This window comes from Rhinocladiella mackenziei, assembly GCF_000835555.1.
Source record: "Rhinocladiella mackenziei CBS 650.93 unplaced genomic scaffold supercont1.6, whole genome shotgun sequence".
NCBI classification, from domain to species: domain Eukaryota; kingdom Fungi; phylum Ascomycota; class Eurotiomycetes; order Chaetothyriales; family Herpotrichiellaceae; genus Rhinocladiella; species Rhinocladiella mackenziei.
Genome location: NW_013550599.1, coordinates 1,192,490 through 1,216,111, shown reverse-complemented (window position 1 = coordinate 1,216,111; position 23,622 = coordinate 1,192,490). Strand labels below are relative to the sequence as shown.

The following is a 23,622-nucleotide window of genomic DNA, read 5'->3' as shown; positions in this document are numbered from 1 at the left end:
AGAAGCTTGGGGGCCTCTTGGGCCTTACAACACGCTGGACGCCGGAAATTCCCGGCCAGAAAAATATTGTCTTTATGTATAGAACAACCTCAAACTTGTTTGATTTCTTGATCATAAATCGACAGCGGCGTAAGTCGATGATTTCCACCTTTTCCATGCCATTTATCTCGCTCACAACCCCTGGTAATAGTCAATGGTCTAGTGGTATGATTGTCGCTTCGGGACTCTTATTGCCTATGGCTGCAAACAAGCCATAAGAATGTGACAGGCCTCGGGTTCGAATCCCGATTGAGCCCCAATTTTTGCTGGATCGGAATATTTTTGAAAATAAAAATTTGGCTTTCAAATAACGAAGGTAGGTGGGTTTGGTGACCCAAAGGCAAACTTGGTCGAGAAGTGTGACGGTGGGCAAGAAAGTGTGACACTGGGAAATCTGGTGCCCAATAAGGTGTGGAGGCAACCAGGCTTCGTCGGGCTTTCCAGTGGCTGTACAAGTGGTTTTTCTCATCAGCCTTACTCATGCCTTTGCCCAAGGTATCGAGAATAATGACTCTTCTCCAACCTCTCCATGACCATGTCGACTCTGCTGAATCGATGTGATGTGGCTTTACTCGAGCTCATCAAAACGCTCTGCTCATTCTCCGTCCTCGTTCTCATCCTCTACTCGTCGATCCCCTCCTCTCACCTCATCTCGCCCGACCTCTCCAGGCTCTGCCCTCGCCGAAGTACTTCGCAAGAATCCATTTCGAGCCGGCTCGAAAGAGACTCTGAGTCACGAAGACGAAGACGAAGACGAAGATGAAGATACATCGGTTTCCATGAACAAGGACCTGTTGGTCCTCGCCGATTTCTTTCCAGACGTCAAGACTGAAGTACTTCGTGAACTTCTTCTCCGATTTGATGGTGATAGCAGACTGCCGATATGTACAGAACAGCTCTACAAGTATAAGGGAGAATGGGCTAAGGGCCGGTTCAATTTACCGCCTAGAGGATTGGACGAGACACTCCCCACCGAAGAACTCTTCAGGACGAAAGCCTATATTGACGCGGTCAAGTGGACTGTCGGACGCGAGTTTAACGGACTGAGCAAGAGCACCATCGACGCGGTCCTCGCAGAAGTGAATTTCTCGTACACCAATGCCCGACCAACACTACAAGGATTGGCGAGCAAATCATGGAAAATTGCCCTGACGAGCATATTCAAAAAGAGGAAGCCGCGAGATGAAGCGCCGTCCATCCTTTTGGACAAAACAAGGATAGAACCGGGAGGGCCACGATTGCTCGCAACAGGTAGCGAAGAACTTGACCGGGAATTGTCAGGTTTATTTATGCGCCCTGTTCAATCTCGAGAACCGAAGGATCAACAAGCGATCGACTTCGAGCTAGCTCATGCACTCAATCTGAAAGAAGCTGAGGAAGCTGGTGCTCTCTTTGAGTGCCAGGTCTGCTACAACGACGTTACTTTCGAAGATGTCTCAGTATGCACTCAATCCGACCACACTGTTTGCCTGGACTGTGTCCGCCGGACCCTCCACGAGGCTATCTTCGGACAAGGCTGGGCGAGATCCGTCTCCGTGGAACACGGCACTTTGAAGTGTCTCGCTATCGACAACTGTGACGGCTGCATTCCCCAAGACCTTGTTCATCGCGCAGCGCTGCTCGAAAAGTCCGGCAGCGAGACGTGGGCACGATTCGAAGATCGCCTGGCCGAACACAGCCTGCGGCAGTCCGCCCTTCCAGTCATCCGCTGTCCCTTCTGCTCCTATGCAGAAGCCGAGCAAATCTACGACCGTGAAACGGCGTCTCGATTAACCTGGCGCATCCGCAAACCTCCGGACATCTGTCCGCTTACGTTCATCCTGCTCCTCGAACTCCTCCCAACCATCCTCTTCCTCCTCATTCCCTTCCTCCTGCTCTTCCCTAACTTCTTCCTCACCACCTTCTACACCTCTCTCAACCACTTAGCCTTACAAAGCCGAACCACTCGCTTCGTCTGCCGCCGCGCCTCCTGCTCACGGAAATCATGCCTCAAATGCCTGAAACCCTGGCACGACCCGCACGTCTGCCACGAGCCACTGATTCTGTCGTTGCGCACGACGGTCGAAGCCGCGCGCACGGCCGCCATCAAACGCACCTGTCCACGATGTGGGACCAACTTTGTCAAATCCTCTGGCTGCAACAAACTCACCTGCGTCTGTGGATACAGCATGTGCTACCTGTGTCGCAAGAACATTGGCAAAGCTGGCTCGAACTCGGAAGGCGGCGAAGGATATCGGCATTTCTGTGAGCATTTCCGCCCCACGCCAGGCCTAAAGTGCGGAGAATGTGATAAGTGCGATCTATACCAAGCAGAGGATGAGGATGAGCAAGTCAGACGCGCTGGCGAGGAGGCGGAGCGGCGCTGGAGAGAGAAAGAGGGCATGGTTGGCGTTAAGGGTCTTGAGGATGCCGTGGGCAGCGTCGCTGGTGAAGATACAACGTGGAGACGGTTCTGGCGTGGTAACTGGACGCTGCAAAGTGTCGTGGACCGTATGGTTGAGCAATGCGTCGTCGTTGATGTTGAATAGAACACTCTTTGGTGAGGAAGGGTCTGGGATGACTATGGCTAGAGAAAGACGGACTTCAGAGGCGCCTTCGGGATGGGGATTGAAACGTCTATGCCTACTCTTCTAGCTTTATCCTAACACTTTTGCAATGGAATGGATTAAGTTACATTGATGTTCATTTCAGCTGCGTTACTGTTGCGTGCCTGGAAATAGTTGATCGACCTAAAGCCCTGCTACCAAGCATGCACTGCTATGAACATGCGAAATGTTGCAGGGATCGTAGACACCCATAGCTCTCCTTCGATTACTTCTCCGTCAGTGAGAGCACCATCCCCTCCCACCATGTTTGACCTGAAAAAGAGTATGTATGTGTGGAAGATCCATGAAGCTGGTGAGATTTGTCGACGACGCATTCCCGGAAATCAAAATGCGAGTGCCTTGAATGGATCTTTCTAATAGGTTTGATGGTCAATCATGCCACGTGATGGAGCGGGTTTCTCGTTAGCATTATCGCAATAGGCTCTCACGGCCCTCATCTTTTTCTAGGATGTCGTGTACGGAACGCTAGCCAAGGACATTGCGGCTGTGATCGCATTCCTTCTTTCCGTTGATCAGAGACTTCTTCCCCCAAGTAGGCTTGTACACGAGCTTTGGAAATTTCTGCAGAGCCTTCCAGATGAACAAGCAATCTTGCTTTCCTTCAAGAATCTTTCCGCTGCTAGCCTTTTCAAGTCTTCGACAATAAGCATATCCGCGCATTTATGGACGAGAGTGTTGACTTTGAGGGGTCCCATCAGATTCTTATCGACGTCGCGGGTAGAGGGTGTGGAGGTTGCCGCAGCTGATGAAGATTTCGAACTCGTTCAGTGGAGCTGTAGAAGTCGGGTACTTTTTGCGGATCGTAGTTACTCACGAACAGGTAAAGATTGACTCTGCTCGTGATTTGGGGACCACTTCTGCGAACTCAATGCGCTTCTCGGAGGCTTCCCGTCAACTGTTATTCAATGTTACGGGGAAGATGCACGACTCAGGGCTTACCTGGAACAGACCTCTACATGCCGTGTCGAAAACGCAGAATCCGCACAGACAATAAGGAGGTGGACTTTGAACTTCAGACCCTGGCAGACGATGATAAGGTCGAAATACTTCCGTGACTTCAAAAAAATTCAGGGAGGTTATTTTTGCTTTTTTTTTTTTTTTGGTTTTTTATTTTGGCGAGCCGCCGCTATTGTGATGGCAAGATTGAGAAACGGCAAGTTGAAATGCTGGTAAGGGTGTTGAGTTGGGAAGGAAGGCGTTGGATCAGGTGGAATTGAGGATTTACAAATAACAGAGCAACCGTTAGCGAATGAAAGTGGTGCAGCAGAAACCACTGCCCCCTTGCTGTCTTGTGGTTACGCTTCACAGCATAAAGCAGGGACATCGACGGGAATCCCGTTGTCATCTGCTTCTGAAGGCGGCGTCAACATTGCAGTATCCGCTGCCGGCGCCTCGGCTTGTGGCGTCTCAACCACGAATGAGTTCAGTCGTTGGTTAACAAATCCAGGGTCTGGAGAGGCCCAAGCATAATCCACCCACTGAGGGCCGATAACTTCTCGGATCCCTTTAGCAAGGACACGAATAGCTTGTCGACGCCAAAGAGACCATTCATGGTCACTGACGGCATCTGATGGAGTGATGGTTCCTGGTTCAGCATCAAGATCGTCAGCCAAACCGTCGAGGACACTTCTCCAAACTCGCATGGTCTCATCAAGCTCTTCCATTTTACTCACACCCATGACACTGACACCAAGTTTTTCTCGAGGCAATGTCAGGGCGTGCCCGTAAGAAGCGTCAGTCTTCCCCAGAGGACTACCCAGGGCTCCCACTTTGGAACCTTCGCGGAGCCAGTTTTCGAGGGCAAATCGAACCGCTACAACTTCCAACTTTTCTCCTTTGGTTTCGGCCCATTTTCCGGCGTCGATACACGCCTGGCGCAGATCATTTGGTGCTGGATGCCAATTACCCATCGCGCCTACTGAAGGGCCATCTCTTCTTAACAGGCCCATGCCCAGAGGGCTAGCATTCGTTACAACGTTGACGCCGGTGTTGATAAGCCGCTGGAGGCCTTCAGAAAGCAACCTTGTGTTTTGGAGGGTAAAATTCGCATAAGACTGAACGATATCGAGAGCTTCCCCGGTCTTGCGGAGAATCATTTCGGCCAGATCACAAAGAACATGAACTGGATAACCGGAAATGCCGACATACTTGAGGGTTCCTTCCTCGTCACGGATGCGACGAAGCTCGCGGACGGCAGCGAGAACCTCCTCGGGAGATACGAACTCGCAGTCATGGCAATAGACGACGTCAAGGTAATCGGTTCGCAAACGCTTGCAACTCCGCTGGACACTTTGTCTCACCCAGGACGGAGAGTAGTCAAAGACATCAGCGGCGATTCGGCCGACCTTGGTGAGAAGGAAATAGTCGTCCCGACAGTAGTGTCTGCGAACTAGGTCAGTGTCGAGAGCTGTCCCGAGGATCTCTTCGGCAGGTCCATAGTAAGGAGAGGTGTCGAAAGCATGGATTCCCTGGGCAAGAGCTTTCTGGACGAGAGCGGTAGGGCCCAAGGCGTATGGATCGACATTGTACTACGAGTCAAAGTCAGAGATCGAGACCGTCCTGAGAGACAGAGATGGGCGACTACTCGGTACCTGATAGTTGAAGGTGGCGGTCCCAAAGATCAGAGGGGGAAGTGAGTCAGAAAGGGGGGAGATCGGCCTAGGCATAGCTGGTCAGTCCTGGCAAAGGATTGTCGAGACTGAAGACGAATTGGAAAGGAGAGAGGAGAGGAAGAGGTGGACGGCAGGATAAAGTGGTGGGAGGGAAGGACCTGTAATAACTTTGGTGCTGGCGGTCAAGATGTTGGGTGGTGTCGGAAATTCTGGTGGATGGTGGATGGGAATGGTCGACACTTTTTTTTTTCCCTCCTTCGTTTCGGGAATTCTGGGAGAACTGCGACAGCAGTGGGGCGAGTAGGCGTTGTACCTGCGCACAAACGAAAAGCTAGACAAGGGAGCTAGGGAGAAGAAGGAGATGAATTGCCGTGCCTAGATTGCTCCTTTTTGCTGCTCACGATGACGAGGGCGCAGGCGAAGAGCAGGAGGACGCGCCGGGAGCGTGGACAGGAATGATAATGAGCCGAAAAGGGAAAAGAGGCCGATATACAACGAGAGTCATGCAGAGTGATGCACAGTAACGAACAGAAACGAACTGTGCAGCATTGAGATAATGCAGCCCTGATGGCGATGGGCGATGGGCGATGGGCGATGGCGAAGGAGAGTCGAGCATGGCGCCATCCAGATCCATGACGCCTCGACATTGGTTGTGGAACTCGGCACTGCGAAGCTGTTCCATAGGACCCCCCTGCAAGGGAAAGCCCTTTTCTCTGCTTATCCGGTATAGAAAACGACAGGCCTCATATCATCGAATCACATTCCCCTCCGTCCTCTTGAATATCGGTAGCGTAAGAAATATATCCGCGCCGATTAGAAGCACGGTACTATCTGCAGCCATGCGCCCACGCGCCCATGTGTCCTGCTCAAGCATTACGACACCACACTGACAACGCATTCATGTCTTCTATTTTGGCGCCAATCGAATTCTTTCTGTACATGTTCTTCTCGCTTTGCCTTCTGTGATGAGTATGGCATGGCACGGCGGAAACTATATACGAGTGGTGGCCTTAGTCACAGCATCCCCCGACGATAGCCGGATCAACTCCTGCCTCCACGCTTTAATTCTTTCTTTTTCCCAATAATGAGTTGAGAGGGCCCTTTTCGGGGTATCATCACGCTTATATCCTTGCTCCAGGATGGTCTTCAAGGTTCATTCCCACGCCCATGGCCATCTTGTCGTCTGCATTCCTTTTTCTTCCGGCCTCAGATCTCTCCCCATACCAAATCGACACGTCTTGAACTTCCCTTCGCTTGCCGAAATGATGTTTGGTGAAATCTTCCCACGATATTGTACCACCATCAACCATCCATCCAACGCCGTGCGCTATGCATCAAGATCGAACCGTCACCAGGAAAAAGCGAGAGGAAGTGGGTAGGATTCCGTCGAAGCCCAGAGGTAGTCCAATCTGGTCACCGTCCTTGGGAGACGGTTAGCACCGAAGATCAATCTCTATACATTTTGGGCTTCCAACCTTCTTTGATTTCTTTTTCCATGGCTGCTTTCCGCTCCGCAGACCGAACTTCCATCTCTATTCGTTCCCGCGCCCGCAGAATTTTGCTCTGAAGGTAGAATGACCCGCCCCCCCCCTTTTTGGGTTCATTGAGATCGTATAATTTCTTAAATCGTTCCATAACGTGCTCCATGTTCGTGACGCCACCCTGAGGAGGCTTGACGTTGAGGATTTTGCAGGCTTCATCGAGGGTCATGCCAGAGGCAGCGGCCGTATTGAGGGCGCCAGGGTCATTCTTCGCAGCGGCCCTGGCGTACTGTGATGAGGCTTGGGCTTGTTTATATGCCTCTGCAAAAGCTCTGCCGAAAACACGCCCGCCGGTAAGGACGATCTGGGCGATGATTCGGTGCGCCTGGCCAGGTCAGTATTATTGAAGAGAATAAATATACAGGAAAGGACGGGGGTAACGTGTACTCACCATTGGCTCTTGTACACTAAGAGGAACAAGAAACAAAATGGCTGCTGAGACCGAGGATGGCGATGCCCAAGGGCTTTATTCTGGTTCGAAAAAAGATCTTCTGCTGCTTGTATCGGCAAATCCTCGCTTAATGTTGCTGGTCCGAAAACCCACGGCCTCACGTGATGGGAGCCCCTGCTCGCGTTTGACGTCGGCATCTCATGGAAGCCTTCAACGTTTGGTGCACATGCCCTTCGTCCGCGTGAAGACCACATTGCCCGTTTTGCGCACAAGACGTCCACCTGTCTCTCTGGAGATATATTGTCGTTGACCTGGTCGCTGGCCATGTCTACCCAATACTGTTCTGATTCATTTTCCTGCCAAATACCACAAAGATATATCCACCGACTCTACATTATACACTCGTCCTCGTCCTCACTCTCACCACCGCTGCCCTCTTCATTCGCCGTCGCCACCGTTTCCTTCATGACTAAGGGTTAGGGTTATATGGCAGCATTTGGTGCACACCACGTCCTCCTCGCTTCCATGACCGTCCTAGACTGACTCTGTGTGATGATTCCACAGACACTCCCTGGATCTCATCAATGTCCAGACCAGCGTCTTATGCGTCCCCCACTGACCCCTCGAGTTCCCATCAGAACTGGAACCCGAATCCTCCCACTTATGCAGCCTTTTCTCCGACGTCTCCCTCCGGCCATGCTGCCAGATCCAAGCAGCGCTCTACAATAATAGTGCACAAGAAGTCCCCTCTGTTGGTCGCCACACCTCCTCAAATCACTCGAACATTGGCACATTCCCATCCGTTTCTACTGCCTCTCAACAAACTGGCAGGGCTGCTGTCATGGAGTACGCCAGATCCATGGGAATCGTACCTGCTGGTGGTGGCATTTTGGGCGGCCACAATCTACGGCAGTGAAATTATTCTGTTTGCGAGCCCGATCATTGTGGTTATTGGCTTGATCCTGGGAATGTATTCGAGAAGGTTTTCACCTCTGTCATCAACCAGCAAGACCGGAGACAAACGCCCCAAGAAAGGCGACAAAACAGAATCTTCGGAATCGACCTCTCATCATAAAACCCTGGATGAGATTGTCGACACCCTGCAAGAGTTGACTGCTCGTTGCAACATCCTGTTGGAACCCTTTCTCAACCTGACCGATTTTCTTTCTACGCAGACGACTGCTACCGCCGCCACGACTCGTCCTGCTCTGACAACTCTCTTCATCCGTGTCCTTTTAGTAACCCCATTTTGGATCATGTTGACGCTGCCACCGTTCTATATTCTGACCACTCGACGGGTCATTCTCACTTTTGGCACTATAATTTTGACTTGGCATTCCAAACCGGCTCGTGTGTCGCGGGTTATTCTTTGGCGTTCTGTCTTTATGCGAAAGGCTGCCGCATTTGTCACGGGCTTAGAATTTGATATCTCTCCTCATCCCAAATCTGATTCAATGCCTCGACCAGGCATGGGATCCCGGACGAAATCACAAACAGGCCTCGCCTCGGAGATGGCCACGAAACGGAGACCCGATTCCTCAGGTATCCGTTTCACATTTATCTTGTACGAGAACCAACGCCGATGGATCGGCCTCGGTTGGACGACCTCTTTGTTTGCCTATGAACGTGGTCCCTGGACAGACGAACACCTCAACCCTGCCCCATCCAAAGACGAATTCGAATTGCCAGAAGTGGAAGGGGGCCATGCTCGATGGAGGTGGGTGGACGGTTCAGAATGGAGGATAGAACACGGTGATGCTAAACAGTACCAGAGGGCCGCTAGTCAGGGCAAGACAGGAGCAGCCGGAAGCACAGGAAAAGATGTGAGTGAAGATGGTGGAGGCTGGATCTACTACGACAATCGATGGGATGATGGAAGGAGGGAAGATGGATGGGGAAGATATACCAGAAGAAGAAAATGGTATCGAGACGCTGAGTTGGTGGAAGCTACGCCGAGCGTCGAAGCCACTCCCAGTGGAACTCCGGCGCAATCTTTGTCGGACAACGAAGAAGATAAGGTGAAGAAGGCTAAGGAATTTGGCAAAGAATTAGCCGGGTCCGAAGACACGGTGAACCCTAACACTGTTCATCCAATAGAGACGGCCAACACTGGAAATCAAAAGACCAACGACGATTCCAGCATTGTTGTCAAATCTGCAACGACGAAGAAAGGCGGATGGTTTTCTTCGAAGCGAGATCGCAGTGACAGCAAAAGTAGCAGTGGGAAAAACACGGCACAGTCGAGCATGAGGAGTGATCGAAGCCGAGATGGGCCCGAAGACGATGTGCTGGATCAATGGCGAGACAATCCTACTGGACACAGGACGTTTAGTGTTCAGGAGGACGTTGCTATGAGTCTTGGGTAGGGCATAAAGTGCTTGAATCGACTCGATTGATTTCTGCCATTCTCTGACAGCAATGATGTATCGTTTGAGAGGGTATACGTCTATTCGCCTCTCAAGAGCCATGCTGCACAGGTAGTGGTGCGGTGCAATGAAATCATGTCCCATTCCATTCCCACTCCAGCTTCCCTCAGTACGTAATGTGTAATGTCTGCCAGGATTTTTCTTGCCATTCACCCTCGTCCCCGGTCCCTTTGCCCACCTATTGTCCATCAATTGTGGTCGCTGACAAGTCTGATGACCTTGCTTGAGGGCCCGGGACCTCTGGATCTCAAGCCAGGGAGCGAATGACCAGGCATGATGCCATGCCTCTTATTCTCTAGGTTGACGTCAAACCACAGGATTTTCTTTGAGAAAGCGTGAGGAACCCTTTGCCCTCGCCAGCATGGGCCCAACACTCAGGTATATATTCAGGGCCACACCACATTTTGAGATGCGTCTTCTTCACTCTGTAATAACATCACGGGGCTGTACCGAATCTACAGTATTCATTACACACGATAATGTCTGAAGAACAGAAGAAGCAACAAGGTATTACGCCTTTCTTCCCCCCTTTACCCTTCCTGCTTTGAGCCTTCATCGCAGTCCATCGTCATCCACATCCCATCTTCCCTGACGCTTTTTGAGATGCAACAGCTGACCCTTCTTTGAGGCCTAGGAGGCATCCTCGGCGGCGTAACCGACACCGTGGGCAACACCCTCAGCGGCGTTACCGTACATCCAACTCCTCCCACATGCTCACTATACTTCATTCTGCTAACAGTAAAGTAGGATACTGTCGGCAACACCGTCTCAGGTGTCGGCCAAGGTGTGGGCAAGACAGCTGGAGGCGCCACTGAAGGCGTAAGTTCCCTTCTCCAACTTTCGATCCATATCCCCTGATTTAGTTCTCCCCATCATCCTTCCTTTCTGAATATGAAAAAGATACATTTTACTGATATACGATGTTCGATCGCATAGCTAGGCAACACGACCAAAGCTGTTGGCGAAACTACCAAAGGGGCCACCGACACGATCGGAGGCAAGAAGCAGGACGCCAACAACCCACTGGGACTCTGATCTCGTCACCTACCTTCCCGCACGGTCTTCATTGATATTCCCCACCCGCTCTATGGCCTCCCTGGCTTGTCAATCCTAGTGAGTCGGGATATGGTAAGAGCTGTATGGAGAACCTTTTGTGCCGTTGAGGGGTTTGAAAGCTACTGGCGTGCGATCAGTTTATCATGCATGGAGACGGATTTCTTGGGAGGCCAAACGGCCTGCGTTCTTGCGGCCGCCGCGCCTGCGACCGCGAAGTTCTTGAGAAAATGAGCGTAATCTGCTTATACATCGACCCTCTCCAAACGCTGGTAAAGCACAAATGGACACACTGAGCAAGAGTGCTGTTAAAAATGAGCCTTCTTTGATCTTAAGATGCTGTTCGGGTGGTAGAAACCAACACGACTATGTACCCTAAGCTCCTCCGTCCGTTTGTATCGTATCGGAACGGGAACCGATTTGATTGTCATTGTTTCTAGGACGTTTCCGCTTACTCATCGCTTTTCTTTCAGGCCGCCTACGATACCGCTACAGCAGGCCTTGTCATGGCTGTCAACAGCTCCCTATGCTCCTCGCATCTGCCTCTCTGTTTACGGCAGTCCATTACATGACGATCTACTTTGACAGCTCCGGCAGCTTCGTCGCACCACCTAGCTGCATTGCTTGGTTGAACAACAGTATGATCGGATTAAACTTTGGAAACTGTGCAGGCCGTATCGCGAGCAACATTTATCTGGCTAAAGAAGCCCCTATGTATCCGTAGAGAACAAGAAGCGTGATCGGGGGGGGGGGGGCTTAGGGAGTATCGGCTCGAATTACTGCCCAAAGAGCGAAATAATCCGGAAGGCGATCATCTAAATTTTCCGGTATGTTTATTGAAAATATTCATCCGCGTGGTCATGGTCATTCGAGGCTGCTGAAGTGGTCTGAAAAGAGGGTCGAAATTCCGGGGGAAACGGAAAGGGGGAGTCACGTGGACTGTAAGGCTGAAGTTCCGTAGGAGATACAATAGAGACAATATTGCGGCGTTTTAGATGAAAACACGAGATTAGGGACTGCGGTATTGTAATAGGTCGCATAACATTTATGTGAGCTATGAATAACTGAGTCCTACATGAGTCTCGTTATGTCCATCCCGTCCATCCGGTTGCCTCGTGTAGATCAAGCCATGCATGAGTGATGCAGGAAAATCGTCGGTGGGGAAATACGTGGTCCATGATGAACGCTAGCTCAAACCAGCCTTCCAACCTATCAGTCCAATCTTTGCCATGTCCCCCAAAACAACCAAAAAGCATTTCAAATCCAACTATCATGAACACGGTAATCTTAATGCCCTCACAATTCAATGGTGTCAATGTCCTGAGCTTGATCTAGGCAAATGAGTCCGAAGAATGCGTGGTGCCTGCACTTCCCACGTCCCTTCTCGTCATCGTTGGACTGAGTAATGCTCGGCTGCGCAGTGCTCGCCGTTAGAATCGGAGCCTCGGTTATTAAACGTGTCGTGGGTATGGTCGAATCATAAACGGTACGATCACGACAGCCAAAGAAGAAACCGGGCGACTGGCACGTATGTTGCTTAGCCGTGCGAGTCGGGATCGTTTGAGAGGATGCAGGTGACGGAGATGATTCCTGTGTTGTCGTTGGATCGCGACATCCCCACCAACCTGGATGTTGGCATGAAGAAGACGGTGTCGTGAGGGTGTGGTGGCTGGCCGGCGAGGAAGTAGTCGTGGTGACCGTTGGCGCAACCGTGGTCGTGGTGATGGTCACATTGACTCCCTTATTACACCCGAACCAACCAGGCGTGGCGCAGCTGGTTGTTGTATAAGTCGTCGTAATGATGGGAGTGGATGTTGTGGTGGTGGAGCTTTCGTCGTCAAGGCAACCCCACCAACCTGGCGTTTTGCATGTTGTCGTCCTCGTTCGTGTGGAGGTGGTTGTTGTGGTCGAAGAAGTTGTGGGATCGGATCCATTGCTTTCGAAGTACTTCCAATTGAAGCAATCGACGCATTCGTCGTCAGGGCTGCAACTGGGCACGTCCGGGTAGACTTTGATCACACTTTCAATCACGTTGCGAATCTTGTGATTGCCAATGCCCACTCGCCAACCGTAATCTCCGACAGTATCGTAGACACATTGATGCCCCGTGTGGCATTGTGACTCCATTGCATAACCGCCTAGGGTGCAGGTTGCTGTTGCACCGTTGCATGTGCCCATGAAGACTGGATCGGCGGTGTTTCCAAAATGAAAGGCTCCGGTGTATCGCGTGCGTGGTTTGTAAGGATCGGAAGAAGGAGGGAAAGGGAGACCGAGACGTTTCGCAGCAAGGTCATCACCGGGGGCCTCAAAAGTGACAGTGGGGAGTCCAAAAGTGAGCCCGAGGAGACTGGTAACTGCACCACCCAAGGAATGCCCCACAAGCCAAACATTCGAATCAGGATATAATTCGGTGACATTGGTGTAGAGGTCGATTGAAGCACGATAATACCGATTTTCCTTTCGCAAAGCCTTGACTAAGCATGTTTGATTGCAGGTGTACGTACTTGAGTAGCAGTCACAGACTTGTCTCCAGAAGTACTGTCCACCCTGAGCACAACAGCAGCTAAAGAAAAGATTGTCGTTGAGTTTGTCCTTGGTCGTCGTTCCATCTCCGTCGAAGACAGCAGGAGAAGTCCCCTTCAAACTGATGATGACGGTCTCATTGTTCTGGTCGGCGAAGATGTGACCTCTCAACCCATCACCTTCCCATCCAAATCCTATTGATTGGTTATATCCCCGTGACACATCTTCCCAGTCTCCTTCGCCGGGGACCGGAGCGTAAGCGTCCGCCGCCATGATAGCGAGATCGAGGACTGTATCTTTGTCGGATATATTCGGGCCGTTGACCTCGTCCATTGTCCAGTCTGACGCGTCAAGGATTGCGGGGTTTCCTGTTAGTCTAGCATATTGTAGATGCCTCTCTATGCTATACGGCTGCCTGTTGACTAGTCGTTCAATCTCCATCGAGTGGGATCTCGCCGTGAAGTGTGGCGGATCTTGCAGAGAATATCGAAGTCCATCATCTTCTGCCACCAGCACAGGGGCCTGGGGATGGAGATCGTAGCGTTTATGTAGATCTGGGTCTTGATATGTGCCTCGATGGAAGATGTGCCTCAAAGTGAAATCGTGAACGTTGGGTGGCTTGGGCCCAGGCACAGGATACCAAGGGTCGATGGCGATGCCCGGGGCCTTGTCTGCAGCAACTTGAGTTGAAATGGCGAGAAACGACAATAGCATGCCTGCCGTCACTCTGTGTCTGGAAGTGCATATCTGACCTCTTGATTTCCGTGGCTTCATGTTGTGTTGCTTTGACGATAGAGGAATGGGAAAGGAGGGAGAAGTCGAACAAACTTGGGTGGTGGTGTCGACGTCGTGTGCTGCGAAAGCCCATCATGCGCAGGCTCCACCCGCCATAAAAGAAACCCGAATCACATGCCCTTTTGCTCTTTCCCATTCAACCCGGCATCGACAACGAATTAATCCCCGGCGGATGACTCGGACTCAGGTACAATGATCCCTTACAAGCGAGTCCACGCTCGACAAGGACAAGCTGGCTGCCTGAGAAAGCTGACGGCCAGATGATGTTGACGCACGGATGCCCAGTTTAGTTGTTTCGAAACTGAACACTTGCCTCTGTCCTGCAATTCTGTCTCGTCCAACTAGAACCTCCTCGAACGGAACGAATAGGGCCTGAATCCTCGCCTATCCTATACAGCCTGACCTGCGTCATGTCGAGAAACGCCTCGACTGGTTCAACAAAATCGAGACCACCTGCCCTTTCAAACAAGTCATTTACCCGCTACGAACCGGCCCCTACACCATTCCCTCTCGGAAGGAGTAGAGCCAGCACTATCCAGTCAGTTACCTCGTTGAAGTCACCGAAGAGAGTGACTTCGGAACAGGAAGATGTGTTTGAGAATCCATTAAACGAAGAAAATGAACCACCTTCTCCTGACCTGGGACGGTCCCAGACTCTGCCGGACCGATTTGACGAGTTGCCAATCGAACTGGCTAGTTTGACGGATAGATTTGTTGAGTCCTTGAGTGCCAAAGTGTACCATGAACCGCCTTCAATTGACCAACTATCCGAATTGTTCCAAGAGTTTTATGCTCGAGCCTCAGGTGCAATCTCCATCCACATTTCTGCGCTCAAATCACGTCTGAACCGGGATCAATCTCCCACGCCGTCGAAAGCGGCACGGCCGAAAGCTCTTCAGAGCAAACCTTCAAATGACTCCCTGGCACCTCCGGATATGGGAGGGGGCTCTCAGCAATTGTTGACGGCTTCTGAGGTGACCGAAAGACGCAAGCAGAGAAAATTGTTGGAGTACAAGAGAGTCGTATTAGAAGAGGCTGTGGAAAAGAGGGTATGTGAGAAGATATATGACAAAATATGGAGACATAAAAGCACGTTGGACGAGGTCAGAGACGAGAAGTTGAGATCAAAGACGGCAGCCCTGTCTCTGGTAGGAATCGGGCTGAAAGACCTGGGTATTGAGTGGAGCGCAGACACCGAGAAGACCGCTGAAGATGTCCAGGTCTCGTTGATACCGGCGAGAGAAGGCCTTGCTAAGATGAATGACGAACACTATCCGCTAGGAAAATTGCAACATTTGACTGCTGCTCATAAGGCCATCGTCGATACACTCTATTCAATTCACCCCTCTTCATCTTCCGCGGACGAGATTCTTCCAACCCTGATTTACACCTTGATTACATCTCCGATCGAGGGCATCAACATCATCAGCAATCTTTACTTTATCCAGAGGTTTCGTGCCGCCCCGAAGATCGACGGTGAAGCAGCATACTGTTTGACCAATCTCGAAGCTGCCATCAGCTTTCTAGAGAACGTTGATTTGACCAGCTTGAGGGCGGATGAATTGCCTGAAGGTCCCAAGAAGGCTCCAACTCTGCCAGAGACATCGAGTCAGGAGAAGCTTGAGGCTTTTCCTCTTCTTCCTGATTTAGCGCTAGCACCTTCGTCTCCGACGACGGCAATGTCAGAATCTAATGCGACCTGGACAAATGCGGAAGCAAGCCCCGCATTGTCGATTATGAAGCCCGTACCGGAAAAGTCAACTCCTGCACCAGCAACTCGGCATCAGCGGACCCTTTCCGACCTTCTACAGCCGATCAGCAATGCGAATGAAGCTGTACGCTCAACCGCAGAAGAGGGTTTCAAGAATATCTCGAGCACGCTGGATAACAGCTTCAAATTTCTCATGGGAAAACTAAAGGAGCGAGGCACCGAAAACTCCAATGCAGAAGTCATTGTCCCGAAAACGTTGGATGAGGCCAGGCAACTGGTCAGTCGACCTCTGACACCGGATGAGGATGACCACGCGCTGAGCGAATCGAGCTCAATTCATGATGGCCAGCATACGCCAATGCCTTCAAACTTGACGAAGACAGAAGATAGGATTCTCAGCCTCCTTGGTGGACGAAAAGCAGCAGTGCGTGAACGGAGTGCGGACAGCGTCAAGAGTAATGGAAGCGGGAAGCGAGTGGTATTTATGACGGGCAGCTCAAGCTCGCCCTCCGAAGGGGCTGGAACGGCGATAAACATACAAAAGCCTACTCCATCAGCACCTCAACTAACAAGTAGTAATCCGCTGGAGTCAGTCAAGAATTTCGGCACTAGTCTCAACCCGATCAATCATATTGGCTCAGCATTTGGTGGTGCATTCGGACGATTCGGGAGCAGGGCGACCGTGTCTGCTTCTCCTCCTTCGGGTCCAACACCTGCAGCACGGGCCATTTTAGCCGAGAACAGCAAAAAGACCGATAGTAAAGCGTCAGAAGAGGTGGAGAAAATCTCATTCCGCAATCCCGAGAAGGACGAACTGGCTGGTATCAAAGCAGCACCGCCGATATCACGGTTCATGACCATCACGGACGCGAAAGAGCTTAAGATCGGCGAAGTGCAAGAGTTGCTCATGGATTATCGACGCCTGGCTAGGGTTCTGGGAAAGCTCGTTCAGAGAACTCAAGTCGACCCTGATACGGATGAGAACGAAGCTGATGCCGAAGCTGGTACGGCGGAAACCGGTCAGGAGAAAGAGTTGAGCACAGGAGGCATTCGTGCCTAACGGTGGATCTTGAAGAAAGCTCAGCTTATGCTTTACTTCCTACACTTCCAAGAGGAATAGCCCTGGAAATTTTGTATGGGTCTGGATTTGACAGATCTGGTTTTGCCTTGGAGAGACGCTCCACCTCATTCCAGCCGATGCTGTCTCTACTACGACGCCGCCACCAGCCATGGCCGTATAAGGCGTTGACGTCCAGGACTATATAGCCCGGCCATTGACATCAGTCCGTTCTTCTTCAGAAAGAGTCAGACCTTGCCGACTTCCCGCGTCCTTTCTCTCTATGGGGAAGGAGAGTGCGGACGTGAATGTGACGTGGATAGATAGATGAAACCTCGAGAACTGGAGGATAGAAGAGCTAGCTAACGGACAAAAGCATTGGGTCCTTAAAATTAGGATTTCTGATTCGATTATTTGTACGCTTCCTTTCGACCAAATCTATTTTTTCCTCTTTGTTTGTCGTATTCATACATGTCATGTGGGGTCATAGGACCCAGGAAAGGTCTTCACAGCCGATATTCCAGTTTTGCGTCATCGGCAATTGGCAATCGTGTACAGTGATGGTCATCGCACGGAGGGTATCATTCATTTAATCGTTCAGCACGGTTGTGTTTGTACTTCGTGACAATCGTCAGGGTCGTGAATCGAGTCGATGAGGTGTTTTGACCCATCCCATTTTCCTTACTTCCCTGCGGTCCTGCCGGCAATCAGCTCTCCACCACCTTTCTTCAGCCCTGCCAATTCGTCATCGACATGTCCCTTCTTCATCTTGACCAAATTTTCATGCTTCTTGACTTCCATCTCGTAATTGAGTGCGATCTTTCTTCTCTCCAGTCGTGCCGCTGTTAGCTTCTCCACGTTGGACCGAAGGTTCTCCAGGAACCATGCCGAGGTCTCTTCACGTTCACTGTCCGTTAGGGACCGGAAGAACCGGCATTGATCCTCGTGACGCATTTTAGAGAGGTTGGTAAGCTTCGCAGAGAGGGTCATGGGTATGCCGTTTACATCAAGGGCCGGTTCATGCGCCGGCACTGATGGGTCAGTAGTGAACGGGATGGCGTCGAGATCTGCTATGGTTTTGGTCTTGAGGTCTTCGGGGCCGAAATCTAGATCGGGTTCTTGGTAGGGAGTTTTGGAGGAAGTACGTGGAGTGTTTGAGGCGTCGGCCGGCCGGGGTTGGTCTTCTTCGGAAGAGGATTCCTGGCAGGAGGATACTTTGGAGGAATGTTTTGCTGGTTGGCTGGATGAAGGACGTGACTGATGAGTCTGGTTCGACGGTTGGATGAGCTTGGTTGCATCATTGAAGCTGTTATTCTCAACTTGTTTCTGGATCCTGAAGCGATTTATCGGGTGAAGGATTGGCATCTCCTGAGTGATATTTGAAGCCCTTTCTTCCAAAAGAGGGCTAGCTGGCTCTTCAGTCTCGTTGGAGACGGTTTTTCTCTTCGAGGCATCTTTCGCAAGGTCGACGTCTGGGGCCAATCGGGTGCGAGACGGTGTATTCTCCCATACTGGCATTTCGTCTGCAACATATTCGCCATCTTGCTCATAACCCTCATCGGACCCCTCGTCATTGTAAACTGGCCGATCACTGTTGCGGTCGAAACGTGTGCCATACCTTGGAAGTTGACCTTGTCGACATCTTTCCTGGTCCGCTTCAACTTGCCCGTTGTATAGATGGACTTTTGCCGGTCGGGAACTGTTTCCCTTTGAAACAGGGCCTCCCTCATGTGAATTTGGGACTTGATGTTCTGGAGATTCATTCGGCAGATCTGTAGAGCGACGGCCACATTCGATCCCGAGGCCGACTTTCATTTGAGTTAGTTGATCTTCTGCAATGCTGATTGAGTCATCGAAATGGATACTTTGTGTCTCGTCAAAGGCAGACACAGCATGCTTTGCAGTGAGTTAGCTGTTGTAACTTCAAACCCCACCTGGGAGGCACCTACATAGAGAGGTGCTTGCATCCCGGACGCTGTACGAGAACTTTTTGGAGGAACAGTCACAGCGACATCGGCAACATTCTGGTTTGCGGACTCGGCAGGATCTGATTTTGGTCTATTGATCGCGATTGGGACGGGCAATTCTAATCTAGAAGCATCGCGGGGCAGTATTTCTTCGTGCGTGCTGCCGTCATGGCTACTCTCTCGACGATCATGTTTGAATTCGCCTTGGCCTTGGCCTTGACTTTGACGAGGTGGCAATCGTTCGAGTAGGGTCGTCGGCTGGGGCGTCAGGAAGCGTTGCCCCGGGGTGACGCGATAGCCAGTAGATTCTCGATTCTGCACGAATTGCAGCATATTCGCGTTATTGAGAGGCATACTGACCATGTGACGCCAAAGCGCCACAGAGACTGCTGTCTTAGGTATTCCTTTGCAAAGACTCTAGTTGTTTGCAAGTGTCAGGTTAGGACCTGAAAATGAGCGAAAGCACGTGCATATTCCGGTGACCGGATAATCTATATTCCGAAGCTCCGAAAGGGACCTTGGGCATTCTAGCTACTACAAATATTCATACAGGAAAGGACAAGATCATGTCAGGATCATTAGAGGGTGATTGTGAATTGGCCAAAAAAATTACTGCACGTTTCATCATTCCGGACGGATGCCTCCATAGCCTCTTGGGGCGTCTCCGGGCTGTCCATTGTTGGCGCTCGTCTCCAGATAACTTCATCGTCACTTCTAACTCATCATCTTTTGCGCAACTCATTGGCTCGGCCATGTCCTCAAATGGTCGATGCACTCCTAGATAGGCGGGACCTCCCGGCGGTATCGCCTTTCCGGATGCTGCGCCATGAGCATATTACGCAAGGGCCGTGATAAAGCCGTATCCAAGAGTCAATTTCCCCGTCTTGTTGCTGAGTTGGCTGTCCGAGAGTTTGATTGCTGATGGAGCTGTCTAAAGTGACAGCCTCATTTTCGCCTGTACTCAGTAAACATGGAGAATTTCTGGCACTGCGTATCCATGCATGTCTCAACTATCCCAGCAGACGCCTTGGGGGACTCGAAGACCAGGCCAGTGTCCTGATGCCCAAATGTCTATCGGGTGCCCGTGAGAGGCATATCTAACCGCCATGCCTGGCAAGAGTACTCGTGTTGTGACAAACTGCCCTTGCATCTGGTTTCCGATGCTTCTCAAAGACAACATCCCACTAATGGCGCAGCCTAAAGAGTCTTCCAGTGAATAATGTGCCTTGATCCCACCGACCCCTATCAAACGGCCTCCCCACGTAAGGCAATCTTCTTTAGCTTTGAAGAAATGTCGACTAGACGAAGTTGATGGACCAACCGAGTTACATCCTCGAGATCCTATAACTTACACAAACCTCGCATTTTATTTGAATCTTGTAGCCCCAAATTCAATAATGCCGGTTCGAAGCAATTGCTTGAAGAGCTTCTCAGGTCGTCGCTGTCTGGAATAAATAGCGTCGCCGTGCACTTTTCTGGTTTGGGACTGTCCAAAAGGTTGGACAATGAAGAGACTCGTGCCGAGGTTTTGTGATGCTATCCGAATCCGAGAATGGAGGCTCATGCTGTGCAATACAAGGATTGAGATCCCTGAAGCAAGAGCTAGTGTAAGTTGTCTACCCTCGGTTTCGTTCAACACCCTGGCCACATCCACTGCGTCTCGTGTCAATCTCGTGGGTTTTCCAGTTCCAAACAAAGGACCTCGACTCCAACATGAGGCAATTGCTTGATAGAGACATCCTCGTTCGGCCACGTAGCAGTCTATAATCCCAACTGCCACGCTGATCGACGAGTTCTGGAGGCCAAACATGCCTCAAATTTTCCTCTTCACGGATACCACGGTCAGCCTTTGTCGCATTCAAGTTGAGCGATTTAGAGGAATCGGAAAAATCCGATGAGGAGGACGACCAAATTGAAATCAGCCACTGACCTTTACCAAACCTTTAAAAAAGTCAAAACTATTGGCGTCACTTTGTAAAGTCCACCTCCTGCCCGTCTCCCGATCTTCCCATCCAAGTTCATCCGCAATGAGCAAACCATAGTCCCTGGTGATTCCTTTGATTCGAGCCCGCTGGCCGCCTTCAGCGTCCAGGGTCACAATCTGATCCATATGCAGCCAATGGTCGTAATATAACTTCTCCATGGCCTCATCGAAGCCCGTCCTTAAAAATCGGGTGTAGAGGTCATCAAATACAGTCAAGATTCGGGCCAAAAGCTTTTCTAGGGTAAATGGGGCGACGTCATGCGGAAGGAACTGTGTGAGCTGATTCAATGATGTAGTGGGCGCCGCATTCGAGGTGTTGAGTCCAATTCCGCAGACCGCAATGTATTCCTTACTATTGTAATGGCTGTTCACCAAAATACCACCAATCTTCGTATAGTTTTCATTTCGATCGCCACCATTCTCCGAAGCCTTGGTAGGATCTAGAGCAAAGATGTCATTCGGCCACTTCAGTTTAATTGGCATCTCTTTGTAAAGACTTCTGTCGTAAGATTTGATCCCTCGGACGATGGCCATGGCGGCAAGATACTGAACAAAAACAACCGGTGCAGACTGCATTTGAGCCATGGGATGTCGGATCACAGTGCTGAACATCAGACTTCCTGCCGGCGAAACCCAAACATTAGACCCTCGGCCTCGGCCTGCGACCTGCACAGTGGCCGTGGCCGTGAAACCTTGGGGAAGAGTTCGGAGGAGCCGCGTGTTCTTTTCAAGCAACGTATTTGTTGATGTGACCACTTCTCCGTAGAGTAAATGGGCGCCAAAGTTCTTCGAGGCCCCTGGGGTTTGCGATTGGTAGCTATGAAGGTTTGCATAGAACGCATGGTGATTGAAATATGGCGTTGATTTCGATTCAGGATATTCTTCCGCGTGGGCAACAATTTGCTTGACCACTGTATTATAATCGACTATCCGATCGGAGCTGCCCCCGCCTTGGTCAGCATGTTTTTCCTTTGTCTCTGTCTCCGCAGGCAGTGCTTTGGCTAGGTCAACCATTTTCCAGGTTGAGGGTTTGACAATGTGGAAAGTGTCATTTTCATCCTTGAGAAACTCCTCGTCATGTTCATCCTTCTCGATGAGATGACTCAGGGATGAAATGACTGTGGCGGTGTCTGCGGGGTGGGACGAGGATAAATGCATATGGGATAGGGAGGGTACATTTTGCTCCTCGCTGACTATAAGCCCAAGTTTCGTGAGACATGCTTTGATAAAGTCCATTCGATGCTTCTCGTCGTCGGCCAAAGCTGTGATGACTTCCGAGAATCCAGGGACGTCCGGCCTTGGCTCAAGATTAGCAGCAGCGAATCTAGGCTTCGTCAGTGACCAGTCATCAGCTGGTTTTCCAAGGAAGACGAACTCTGGGTGTGGACCTGTCAGCAATGCTGCACCTTGACCAACCTTGCAATATACGACAGCAGCAGCTCCGTCTCCAGAATCGACGGCAAGGTGCTCTGCATAGCTCGCAAGGACTTCAACACCATCATCTTGGTATTTTGGTGCATCTACAAAGACGCCACCGCCGTTGTAGTAGGACTTGAAGACATTCGGCACAGTTCCTGCTGTCAAGACTGATTTGTCCACGCTCAACTCGGCTGCCCTGGCTCCTTTTTCGCTGTGGTAGACAAAGCCAGAGAACGCGCAACCTCGAGCAACACCAGGATAGAAGGCAAGTTCTCGGTCACCTATGACCTCGAGGAGCTTGTTGCCCACCTCAAACTCACATCGCTTACTGCCGTAATAGCCACCGGCGCAAAATCCAATATAAATGCCGCCACGCTCCACAAACTGGCGAATGCGTCTGTTCCCTTCACCATTGAGCGCTTTGCAGTAGCCCTGGTCGGCCCCGCCTGGGATGACAAGGGCTGCGCAGCTCGCTGTCCACGGCTCCCGAATGAGCATGTCCCCAGTAACAGGGATGACGGCGTAATGAGGAGCAAGGTGCCTTCGAAGGGTGTAGAGGCAGTGACGGACTGATTCGACGGTGCTGCCATTTCCTGAAGATAGCATTAGATTTTGATTGCCACGCCAGGCCTCCTGAGTGAGCGCACCAGAGTAAACGAGGACATTCATTCGTTTAGTAGCCATGGTCGATGGCGGCGTGTTTTGCTGGTGAAGCGGCTCAACGAGTGCAACCGCGGGCTATGTCGGACGACTCTGCACGACCGAGCTTTTCAGACTTTTCTATTTCTTCAACTTTTCCCACGATTCAAAGACGGAAGGAATGTCCCACGAGAAGAGATCGAATCAGCCGGCCGCTGATGAGGAGGAACTCGACGAATGGTAGGCCTTTGGATTTCAGGACCTGTCTCTCACTCGAAGGGGCTCATTTTCCGCATCTAGGGATCAACGGATTTTCAGTACAGGCTGTGCCGGTATACAGTTACCCGAATGTTAGGAACAGTAGCTCTAATGAGGGGTTTGTAGAAGAGCAACTCCGGATGAATGACTGCTACTATGAGAAGAAGGACTGGCGAGCTTGTAAGGAAGAAGTAAGTCGCTTGTTGACCCCCCAGCCCCAATATATTTGAATTTTTTTGCCCCCCCCAAAGCGTGACAGGTTGGTGTTCGACAAACTGACCAATGGGACTACTAGATGGAGGCGTTTAGGCAGTGTTGGAAGCGCAAAGGAAACGAGGAGCGAACCCAAAGCAAAGACGTAGGATCTTGATCGACTACTGCATATTGTATATGTTGCCGTGGTGGTCGACTCGATAAGCAGCCGGTCACGGGGTTTGGTGTTGTCAAAGTCGGCGAACGACGCGAGTGAAGGACCTCGAGCAGACAAGCCCTGCACTCACTTCTGTCTTCGCACTGGCTTGCTGTACGTCTCACGCGCTCCCTCCTCATTTATACAATAGGCTGTGTCTCCTTTGATTGTTAGAGGAGTTTCTTTGTACAT

At 51.0% G+C, this 23,622-nt stretch overlaps 9 protein-coding genes and 1 non-coding gene across 10 annotated transcripts; 5 read left to right on the top strand and 5 right to left on the bottom strand.

The window, feature by feature from the left end:
- The first annotated feature begins 189 nt into the window (after window positions 1-189).
- On the top strand, window positions 190-295 carry Z518_08236. Its single transcript has one exon. It is a non-coding gene; the product is annotated as a tRNA-Pro (tRNA).
- A 304-nt stretch (window positions 296-599) lies between these two features.
- On the top strand, window positions 600-2,567 carry Z518_08235 (uncharacterized protein; the record flags this gene model as incomplete). The annotated part of the gene is made up of 1 exon (XM_013413978.1): window positions 600-2,567. One exon carries the CDS (start codon window positions 600-602, stop codon window positions 2,565-2,567), a length of 1,968 nt encoding a protein of 655 aa, XP_013269432.1.
- A 1,373-nt stretch (window positions 2,568-3,940) lies between these two features.
- Z518_08234 (uncharacterized protein) lies at window positions 3,941-5,311 on the bottom strand (the record flags this gene model as incomplete). Its single annotated transcript, XM_013413977.1, has 2 exons — window positions 3,941-5,173; window positions 5,237-5,311. 2 exons carry the CDS (start codon window positions 5,309-5,311, stop codon window positions 3,941-3,943), a joined length of 1,308 nt encoding a protein of 435 aa, XP_013269431.1.
- Window positions 5,312-6,703: 1,392 nt separating this feature from the next.
- Window positions 6,704-7,192, bottom strand: Z518_08233 (mitochondrial import inner membrane translocase subunit tim16; the record flags this gene model as incomplete). The annotated part of the gene is made up of 2 exons (XM_013413976.1): window positions 6,704-7,123; window positions 7,190-7,192. The coding sequence occupies 2 exons, from the start codon at window positions 7,190-7,192 to the stop codon at window positions 6,704-6,706; spliced, it is 423 nt and encodes a 140-aa protein (XP_013269430.1).
- Window positions 7,193-7,773: 581 nt separating this feature from the next.
- On the top strand, window positions 7,774-9,555 carry Z518_08232 (uncharacterized protein; the record flags this gene model as incomplete). Its single annotated transcript, XM_013413975.1, has 1 exon — window positions 7,774-9,555. One exon carries the CDS (start codon window positions 7,774-7,776, stop codon window positions 9,553-9,555), a length of 1,782 nt encoding a protein of 593 aa, XP_013269429.1.
- Window positions 9,556-10,094: 539 nt separating this feature from the next.
- Window positions 10,095-10,650, top strand: Z518_08231 (uncharacterized protein; the record flags this gene model as incomplete). The annotated part of the gene is made up of 4 exons (XM_013413974.1): window positions 10,095-10,122; window positions 10,244-10,305; window positions 10,363-10,434; window positions 10,552-10,650. The coding sequence occupies 4 exons, from the start codon at window positions 10,095-10,097 to the stop codon at window positions 10,648-10,650; spliced, it is 261 nt and encodes an 86-aa protein (XP_013269428.1).
- Window positions 10,651-11,964: 1,314 nt separating this feature from the next.
- Window positions 11,965-13,965, bottom strand: Z518_08230 (uncharacterized protein; the record flags this gene model as incomplete). Its single annotated transcript, XM_013413973.1, has 1 exon — window positions 11,965-13,965. The coding sequence occupies one exon, from the start codon at window positions 13,963-13,965 to the stop codon at window positions 11,965-11,967; it is 2,001 nt and encodes a 666-aa protein (XP_013269427.1).
- Window positions 13,966-14,396: 431 nt separating this feature from the next.
- Window positions 14,397-16,757, top strand: Z518_08229 (uncharacterized protein; the record flags this gene model as incomplete). Its single annotated transcript, XM_013413972.1, has 1 exon — window positions 14,397-16,757. The coding sequence occupies one exon, from the start codon at window positions 14,397-14,399 to the stop codon at window positions 16,755-16,757; it is 2,361 nt and encodes a 786-aa protein (XP_013269426.1).
- A 678-nt stretch (window positions 16,758-17,435) lies between these two features.
- On the bottom strand, window positions 17,436-19,075 carry Z518_08228 (uncharacterized protein; the record flags this gene model as incomplete). Its single annotated transcript, XM_013413971.1, has 2 exons — window positions 17,436-18,650; window positions 18,704-19,075. 2 exons carry the CDS (start codon window positions 19,073-19,075, stop codon window positions 17,436-17,438), a joined length of 1,587 nt encoding a protein of 528 aa, XP_013269425.1.
- A 1,564-nt stretch (window positions 19,076-20,639) lies between these two features.
- Window positions 20,640-22,808, bottom strand: Z518_08227 (biotin-[acetyl-CoA-carboxylase] ligase; the record flags this gene model as incomplete). Its single annotated transcript, XM_013413970.1, has 1 exon — window positions 20,640-22,808. The coding sequence occupies one exon, from the start codon at window positions 22,806-22,808 to the stop codon at window positions 20,640-20,642; it is 2,169 nt and encodes a 722-aa protein (XP_013269424.1).
- Between the last annotated feature and the right edge of the window lie 814 nt (window positions 22,809-23,622).